At 40.9% G+C, this 9,559-nt stretch overlaps 1 protein-coding gene across 1 annotated transcript; it reads right to left on the reverse strand.

Annotated features, from left to right (window-relative positions):
- Window positions 1-522: 522 nt before the first annotated feature.
- LOC115741200 (serine/threonine-protein kinase D6PK-like) lies at window positions 523-4,726 on the reverse strand. Its single transcript, XM_030674967.2, has 3 exons — window positions 4,430-4,726; window positions 2,574-3,858; window positions 523-1,720 (listed from the first exon to the last, which is right to left on the reverse strand). The coding sequence occupies exons 2-3, from the start codon at window positions 3,734-3,736 to the stop codon at window positions 844-846; spliced, it is 2,040 nt and encodes a 679-aa protein (XP_030530827.1). The 5' UTR covers window positions 3,737-3,858; window positions 4,430-4,726; the 3' UTR covers window positions 523-843.
- Window positions 4,727-9,559: the final 4,833 nt, after the last annotated feature.

Genomic DNA, 9,559 nt, shown 5'->3' on the forward strand with positions numbered 1-9,559 from the left:
TGGTGGTCACCTTAGAAGAAGCAGGTCAAACAATTTAGGGAAAATGACACAAATGTCTCTAAACATCGACCCGATGTATAATTTGTTCTCTAAATTTTTAATTTGACTAATATAGCTTTTGAACTTTAGCATAATGTGCAATATGACCCTTGAACTTTTAACTTATTTAATGTGATTCCTAAATTTTTGAAATACATTCAACTTAGTTTTTGAATTATAAGAAAAAATCCAATGCCGTTCCTAAACTTCAATTAATTGAAGAACTATAATGAACATCTTTCTGTAATTCAGAGACTAATTTGAACATGTTTCAAAAGTTTAGGAATTATATTGATCAAATTAAAAGTTTAGGGATTACGTTGCACATTGAATCAAAGCTTAAAGACCATATGTGTCATTATCTCGTCAATTTAACATTGAATCAAAGCTTAAAGACCATATGTGTCATTATCTCGTCAATTTAAGAATTGTTTCTGCAGAGGGAGCAAATGGCAAGTACGGGAGGCCGCCAAACCGAAAGTCAAAAACCACAGCCAAAATTAAATCCACTTTGTCTGGATGTGCCTCCACGATGCAAATATCATTTCTCTAGTACACATCCATAGAACATGGCCAAAGGCAGAGCGTGATGACAGAGAGTGCCAAACTTGTTCCTCGTTCAATACACTTTGGAAACAGCAATGCCGTTTCAGAGCCTAGTACAATGGAACAGTCACATCCGCTGGTTCATGAGAGTTAGATTCATATCGCTTCATCAATGGATGAGGAACCATTGGAACAAAATACAAGAGATATAACAGAAACTGGTGGGCAGATAGTGACAGAGAGAGCAGACCGGAGCCATCAGAAAAAATCAATCTCTAAATAATTACCCGAAGGTTTCACATCCACACCTGTCGCTTCACTCGCGGATGCTTGTGGTGTACTACTTGCGGGCTTCATTGGAGACTCTAGTGTTACTGGTTTGGGCACATCCGGTGGACTCGTGCAACGAATTAGCGCCCAGTTCACACTCTCAAAGAACGGGTGCTGTTTGATTTCGGTAGCTCCACGCCTATAGGCGAGCCGATGCTGTGGTTCCTTAACAAGTAACCCTCTGATCAAGTCTCTTGCGGGAAAGCTCACATTTGGTGTCTCAGGAAATCTCAAAGGCTGCCCCACAACGTTGATCAGGGTAGCTCGGTTCCCCGCCCCCTTGAATGGGGTCTTCCCAAACAAAAGCTCATAAAGAAAGATTCCGAATGTCCACCAATCTACTGCACTGCCATGCCCTTCACCTTTAATTATTTCAGGTGCCAAGTACTCATGTGTACCAACAAAGGACATAGATCGAGCATTTGTAGGTTCTGCCATGAGCTCGGGGAGAGGGCTCACTTGGTGATATATTTCGGTCCTAGGTTTATTCTTCTTTTCCTTTTTGCTCTTGCTCGAAAATAAGCGTGGTGTGAAACATGCAGGTTGGATGCAATCTGGCTGCATTACACAAGTCGGTTCGATGCAAGCGGGCTGAACGCAGAATGCTGAGTTCTTCGACTCAAGGCTTGAGTTTGAGGATTTGACCAGAGTGGGGGAGACAGCACATCTTAGAGAGAGATCGAAGTCTGAAAGCATTATGTGCCCATCTTCCCTGACTAAAACATTCTCTGGTTTAAGGTCTCTATAAATGATCCCAAGCATATGCAAGTACTCCAAAGAAAGGAGAACTTCCGCCACATAAAACCTGTGAAGCAGAGGGTTCATGAAGTTATGAGCAACTATACTTGGCAAATGATATTATGTCTGCAGGTGAATAAACGAAAAAGTTCAGCTCGTGGCAATAAAAACATCAACTTCGTCATCATTGCCATTATCTCCAGAGAAATTTGACAAAGTTGGCAAAGGAGATCATGTCCACTTGGACAATAGTCAATTCATCAAAAGAGTCCCATGCAGTTCACCAAGACCCACTAGAGATGGGACAAATAACTGAGAATTGAATCAACAACTAAGCTTAAACATCTTCACCATGTATAAAATGTAAATGTGATGAATACGTGCATTTAAGTGGTCAGACAGTTGGGCTAAAAACGACATCATTGAAACAATCTATTGGCTAACAAAATTCAAATTCTACAACAAGAGTCTAAGTTGTGGCCTGAATACAATCGGGGCAGGAAGAAAAGATTTCGCAGTATGGAAAAACAAAGAGATCTGATCAGAAGGAGCGGCAACATGAAACATCAAAGGAAATAATTGGAAGGGCCAAGTCAATGAGAATTATGCCTCCTTTTTTGAATTGTAACTCAGTCAGATCCACCCAACTGCACCAATCCAGAAAATGAAAAACCTAATGATCATTGACACTGCTTCGGTTCATATCCAGTCCCCACTAAGTTATGGGATGATAGCAGGTGGTATCCACAAGGTGAAATCATTAAGTACAGAAATTACAGATTCAACTTCTTCCTGGCGTGGAAAGAAGCTCCACAGCAAACACTCTTCCTCCAAAAGGCCTTATTTATAACATTCTCTGTAATCCTAAATGACATTGTTTAGTCAACAAGTAGCGACAGAAAAAGCAAATAATTCGTCACCTGGCAGCATGCTCGGAAAAATATTTTCCTGGTTGCCTTTGCCGGAGAGCATGCAGGTCCCCCCCGGGGCAAAACTCCATGACCAAGCAAGTGAACTTCTCTGTCTCAAAGTGTGCATACAAAGTTGGAAGGAAGGGATGATCCAGAGACTGCAATATCTCCCTCTCCGTCTGAGCCCTCAGAAGCTTCTTCCGACCGGCCAAAGCTTCTTTATCCATGACCTTTGTGGCAAAATAACTTCGAGTGCCTTTCAACTCAGATAGATACACACTGCCTATATCTCCGCACCCCAATTTCTTCAAGAACCTGAAGCTATCCAACCCCAATGCCCCGAAACGTGATCGCACAGCTTGGATTGCTTCCCATCTTGTATCATTTGCCTTGTGAGGCTTGTACATGGCACTGCTCAAACTGCTTGAGCTGCTCTCATCGCTGACATCACTCCCCGTACTGCCTCTGTAAAGGCTGGTTTTCCTGCTTTCAATAAAGTCACACGAGTTGCTAACATCTGCACTCTCACCTGACTTCTCAATACTGCTCACACATTCACTGACTTCCGTGTTGGTGAAACTCTGTTTTGCCTCTGCATATATAGTGGCAGAATACATGCTGTTTTGAGGGCTGGGGCAAAAATTTGCTTTTGAGAGAGATGCCAACTGACTGCCCGATAGGCCAGAACTTCCTTTACACGCACCTAAAACACGGCTCTCAGGCTCCACTAAGCCACTTGTATCAGAGTTCTCAGAATCATCAAAGACTTGCTTCGCAGAAGATTTGGTTTCTGCCATTTTATTGTCCCGTTTAGAACTTTCCAATGATTTATCAATAACACCATTAGGGATTACATGTTCAGATTTCCCCTTGCCTAAACTGTAAGCTTGTCTTGCCAACCTTTGTGATTCTTCGCTTTCCAGGTCGCCTTGGGCCGATTTCTGCGACTGCTTCTCATTGCTGAGCAAACCATTTGGGTGCTGGATCGGCTTCATACTAGAACTGGGCGTACTTGCAGAGGATGCAGTAGACGATCCGTTTCTAGATCGTCTAGGAGAGGGAGGCCGAGATGGCCGAGGAGTACTTGATGTCGAAGGGGCATTATTCCCTATTAAAGCTGCCAAATTCTGAGTCTTTGGTATAGGAATCGATTCATCAAAGAGAGGCTCCATGAAAGCAATTTGACACTGAACAGAATCAAATCCCAAGGTTGGAGCTATGAGCGAGACTTCTCTTTCAGCTAAAGTTGCTCGCTACAGAATATTCAGCCTACTCTTCATTCTGGACGCAATAACTGTTACAAGACAATCAACCATTTTCAGGTAAGACATAAATTCTTCAGAACCCACACATATCCCGGAAAGACAATTAACCCACGAAAGAGAAAATGCATCTCAAGCAAGATATGACTCGACGACATTAAAAAGAGAGACTGCGTGTCTGACCGGAAATCAAGATACATAACGTGGTTCACAGTCCACTGAATGTCAACATCTCTATTATCAAAGGAAGGACAAGAAGAAGAATGTAAGCATCGTACAAACGAATCAAGAAGTTGAGTTCTCCACAAGTACACGGGCATCGTACACCACACATTGCCTCGACAATTCAATCAAAACCCATCAAGAATCTTGGCGAGTACACAAGCGCCCCTATCTAAGCCACTCCAGAAATGAACTCGAAGCAGAGAAAAAAGGTCACATTTTAACCACTCGCCGAGTGGCCTGCGTCAATGGAAATCGAAACGCGGCACATATCATTGCCAACCGGTCGAGAAAAGAGAATCCCGCCGCCGCCAAAACTCTTCTCCAGCCAACAAAACCCATGAAAAAGAACAGATCAAAGAAGAGAGCCAAAAGGGTTACCCGATCAAAGACGGGAGGGATCAATGCAGCGAAAGCCAAGTCTCGCGACTCGAGAGAGCAAGAAAAGGGAGGGAGGAATCATGAGGCCCGCCAAGACAGAAAGGAAAGAAAGAAGCGAGGAGAGAAAGTGATGCAGCTTTGGGAGCGTTAATGGGGGTCTTTCTGCCTCGTCGAAGAGCGATTTTAGATCGGATCGGAACACACAGAGCGAGAGCGATAGAGAGAGAGAGAGAGAGAGAGAGATTGAGCGACGATTATCAGTGAAGATGAATATAATCTTTTCTGGGAGAAGGGGGGAAAAAAAGTAAGGTTCTCTGTCGCTTTTCGTCGTATAATGGGTCGTTTTGCTCCGTGAAGATTTGAGATCAGAAAAAAAAAAAAAAAAAAAGAAGCCATCAAAAATTTTAAATTATGCCCGCTGTAATATATTTATTTCAAACTTTTTTTTATGTCATAAAAAATCCTAAACTTATATTCATGTGACACATTTAACCCAAACTTGTGCCCATACATCACATTTACCCTAAACTTTTTATTGTGATATAAAAAATTTCAAACTTCTAGACACGTGTTACAAAAAAATAATTTGAGATAAATATGTCACGTGAATATAAGTTTAGGATTTTCGTATTATAAGAAAAATTTTGGGGTAAATATGTCACATGAGTATAAGTTTAAGATTTTTTGTCTCATAAAAAAAATTTAGGATAAATATGTTACGGTTGACATAGTTTAGGGTTTTTGGTGGTTTTTTTCCCAAAAAAAAAAAAAAGAATGAATGGTGCACCCAAAAAAAAAAAATTTGTGTAAAAGGTAATTTTCTTATGATCACTTTGTAAATAAAAATTCACAGGGCGGATACTTTCCAATATAAATGACCATTTTTTGAGCCCCAATGATTATGTTGATTGTGACATGAAGAAAGCATCGATTTGAGTTAGAATCGACCAGCTTTATAGGGATCTAGAGGATTGGATTGGATCTAGAACATCGAAACTGAATGGTAAAGGAGCGCGTAAAATATTCTACGGAAGCAGTCAAATGTCCGGCGATGTTGAATCAAACATTCGAATATGATCCTTAACTTAAGGAATTTAGCACGACATCCAATCCAGTGCTAATATATTTGTGATATTGCATGCGACTTGATATCCGACTTCTTTCATAATGCGATTTCGAAAATCATTTCGGGGGATAGAGGCGAGCATCGTGGAATTTTTTGGTCGATTGTCAAGTCCTGTGAGGTCTATGAGTATAATTACAGTTAATCTTTTATTGAGTTGTAACGGGCCTAACGGCACGACTTATTGTCCTTTTTACAAAGACATATGGATAATCAGTTGAGTTTCGTAATCCTTTTAAACATAATTCAATTTTTATCTATGCATTTTCGCATTTGGCTCACTAGATAAGTATTGGTAAAGAAAGAAAGCAAACAATGCTAATTGGAGATGTTCCCTAGGGGCTAGGGCTTCTTGTTCTTGAAATTGTAAAGCAACCAAGGAAAAAGGAGGTCCTCGAGTGGATGGAAGGAGTGTGATTTTGGGGCACTCTAGGGAACATTTTCTTTTTGTTTGCCATAATCCCATGATCAAATCTTTATGTCATTTCAACTTTAGCTACGAGATTGGGGAATCAACTGAACATTCTAAATAAATATCTAAAATGCCCTTATTTTCTTAAATAAAAATATAAAGAGCCATTTTTTATTTAAAAAAAAAAAGCCTTACCAAGGACATTTTCGTCGTTTAGTTTTTCTTCTGATATTTTTTTCCTTTTTTTCTTTTGTTTTCCCTTAATTTTCGTCGGTGGCTTGCTATAGATCGACCACCAGCAAGGGCCAGGGGGTCCTTACTTGGGGCCGTTGAGGCGATGCTGCCCTCAATGGCCTTGCCCTACCTAGGGAGGCGACCCACGCCGGTGGTCAACAAGGTGATCCTCACCCGGATCCGGCAAGGTCGCCCTCACCTCGACGACCTTAGGTGAGGCTGCATTGCCCTTGTTGGTGGCCAACCATGAAACCAACCACGGGCAAAAACGAAGGGAAAAAAGAAAAAGGAAAAATGAAAAAAATAATAGAAAAAGCAAATGGCGAAAATATCATTGGTCATGCCATTCTTTAAAATAAAGACGACGGGTCATGTTCTTATTGTAAACAAGGTCTATTTTCATATCCTTATTTGGAATTTTCCTGAAAATCAATGTTTTACCGTTTCTCATTTTTTGGATTGGTGATATTGAGCTACGATGATCGTCGGTAGGGAACACGTCTCCTAATATTATTTTGTTATTGCTTTCTTGTTGTGCGATTTCTTTATGTAAGATAATTGGATTAATCGTATGACCCCATCCTACAATACGGGGTCTTGACGGATAAAATTAATAATAACATGTACCGACACTTTGAAAAATTGAATGAATTAAAAAATTAACGACAAAAAGAAAAAGAAAAAACCCACTTACTTTGGTTAGAAATATTTATGTTTCTAAAACACAATATTTGTCGTGATAATTACAAATTAATACAACTAACTTCTTATTGTGATCATAAGTCAATTGTAATAAATTAATAAATATATGATATCACAAATTGCAACATCTGCTAAAAAATCGCTAACTGGTACACTTGTGATAAAGTTACCCTAAACTAATTTTCGACCATAAAAACCTTTAATACGGAGTATTAAACTCGCGATTGACTGTTAAAGTGATAACCACCACATTTCTTCCAATTATGATTTTAAGGGCATCTTCGAAAATTCTAGCGCTATTCCTTCCTTATTACATGTGCTATTTATGAAACCAAACAGCGTTACACTTATTATGTTTAATACCACAAAAACCTCAAATTAGCATACTTGCCACAAATTTACCCTAAATTTATTTTCTAGCCACAAAAAATCTCCAACCGGTACACTTGTGACAATGTTATCATGAATTCAATTTCAACCATAAAAAAATTCAAACCGATACAAACACCTATGACAAATTTACTCTAAACTTATTTTTCGACCATAAAAAATCAAAATTGGTATACTTGTGATAAAGTTACCATAAACTAATTTTTCACCATAAAAAACTTTAAAGTGGTACCCCTGTGATAAATTTACCTCAAACTTATTTTATGGTCACATCCAAAACTGGTACATTTGTGACATAGTTTTCCTAAACTAATTTTTGACCATAAAAAACATCAAATGGTACATTTGTGACAAATTTATCATTTCGTTAGTTTTCGTTGAATTGAGTTAATATCACAAAAAGCTGCAAACTGGTACACATGTGATAAACGGATGAGAAAATCCTAAATTAGTATACCCTTCAACTGTCAAGTGTCATTTGACTCAGCAATTTAACGGTCAAATTTAACCGAAACTAATGGAAGGTAAATTTATCATAGGTGTACAAATTTGAGATTTTTTATGATGGAAAAATTAATCGATGATAAATTTATCGCTTGTGTACTAACTAGAGTTTTTTTTGTGATATTAACTCTCCTTCTTATGACCCTTAGAATCTGTCCCAAAGAGAGCACATGCACAAAAGCTAGACTTCCCCGAGAGCCAGCCACCTACAAAAACCGGAGAGTCCTTACAAGATGTTCCTCCCCTTAATTTAATCCCCAATTTGGACTTTTGGACAGGAGGAAAGATTCTCTCTCTATTTTTTTTTCCCCATAATTGAGAAACAACTCGATATAATTATCACTTCATGCGGCGATCTAGCTGCCGTGGAAATTTTTAAAATTGGTGCATACCCTTTGTCCTCATTGGGTAGAGTCCGCCCGATTGGCGGAGCACGGGTTGGATTTGATCTCGGATCACAGACAATTTGATTTGTGGATTTGAGTTTCAAATGCAAAATTCCATGGAGGTTCATGCTCTATGTCAACACAGAATCGAATCAAGGAAATTCGACGAGGGGGCAATATGGTTAATTGGAAAGTTGCGATAGGGGAGGAGAGGTATGTAAAATGTGGATGTAAGATCACCAGGAGGCCAATGTATAACTGCTCTAATCCATTGATTTGAGGTAGGCAGGATCCATCACTATAAAAAAACTCATACGCACAAGTTTGATTGTTAGACTATGGCAAACAGATTCGACCTCATAATCTCGTGTTAGAGAAATGTTGTGATCTAGACTACCATGCCACCGCGGCCGCTGCCGCCACCAGTGGTTGGAGAACCTTTTTTTTTTTCCTGCATTTTTCTCATTGGCTAATAGCCTGATCGGGATTATGAACACAGAGATTAGTAGGGATCACATGGGAGAAAGCAACTCACACCAAACCCAAATTCATATCATCCACCGAGAACGGGGAGCCAGGGGTCACATGCACGCACGTGAGCACGTGGCCCGGTTGTCCTCCTCCCTCGCCGCCCCATGCTAAAATACGCCCGGAGGAACTCGTGCTCTCGTGCGGGTGTGCCCATAGCAATATTTTCACCACCGGGCGCTCCCGACATGAAGGGTGGGTCCCAAAACGACAGGTCGCCTCAAGGTGGGGCTTTGGAGGTGGGACCCGCGTGGGCGTCTGTGTAGGGGTGACGGTGAGCAGGGGGAAAAGGCCCGGCATCTGGTTGTTGAGTGGTCCCCTCAACGACAGCGACACACTCATTTCCATACGCCTTTTTTTTCCTCCTCCTCTCCTCTGGGCCCCCGCCGGTTTGTGGGACCGGGACGGGGCGGTCTGACTAGGAAGCAGGTATTCCGATCGGACGGCTGAGAGGAATTAGAATGTGGTGGGGCCGAAGGTCAAGGGTAAGGAGCGGATCGAGGCCTGCTCAGATGCTAACACGTGTAATCATTGATTGGGGGCAAGTTCTGCTTTCGATATTTTCCCTCCCTTCGAAACCCCCAGTGGGCCCACATGTGGAACAAGGAAAGCCCATTAACGAGAACTTGTCTTGAAACCAATTGCTTTTTGGCGTGCGATGTCTGTGCTAAGGAATGTTGTGGGGGCAATCTCCGAGAATCCCTCGACAGGAATAACACGAACGGAGAAACCTATAAGGATATGAGCAATTCACTATGTCATCTCGGGAAGAATCCACATTGATATACCGATTCGATCCAATCCGAACAGAGATTGCACGAGATATTGTGTAAATCCTAGTCTCGTCACTC

The sequence above is a fragment of the Rhodamnia argentea genome, chromosome 8, assembly GCF_020921035.1.
Source record: "Rhodamnia argentea isolate NSW1041297 chromosome 8, ASM2092103v1, whole genome shotgun sequence".
Classification (NCBI taxonomy): domain Eukaryota; kingdom Viridiplantae; phylum Streptophyta; class Magnoliopsida; order Myrtales; family Myrtaceae; genus Rhodamnia; species Rhodamnia argentea.

Bases quoted from the DNA above. Each gene is read 5' to 3' on its own strand.
- LOC115741200 (XM_030674967.2), bottom strand. From the start codon at position 3,736: ATGGAGCCTCTCTTTGATGAATCGATTCCTATACCAAAGACTCAGAAT. The intron at 1,721-2,573 runs GTGACGAATTAT...TCTGCTTCACAG, and splicing joins TTTTCCGAGCATGCTGCCAG to GTTTTATGTGGCGGAAGTTC.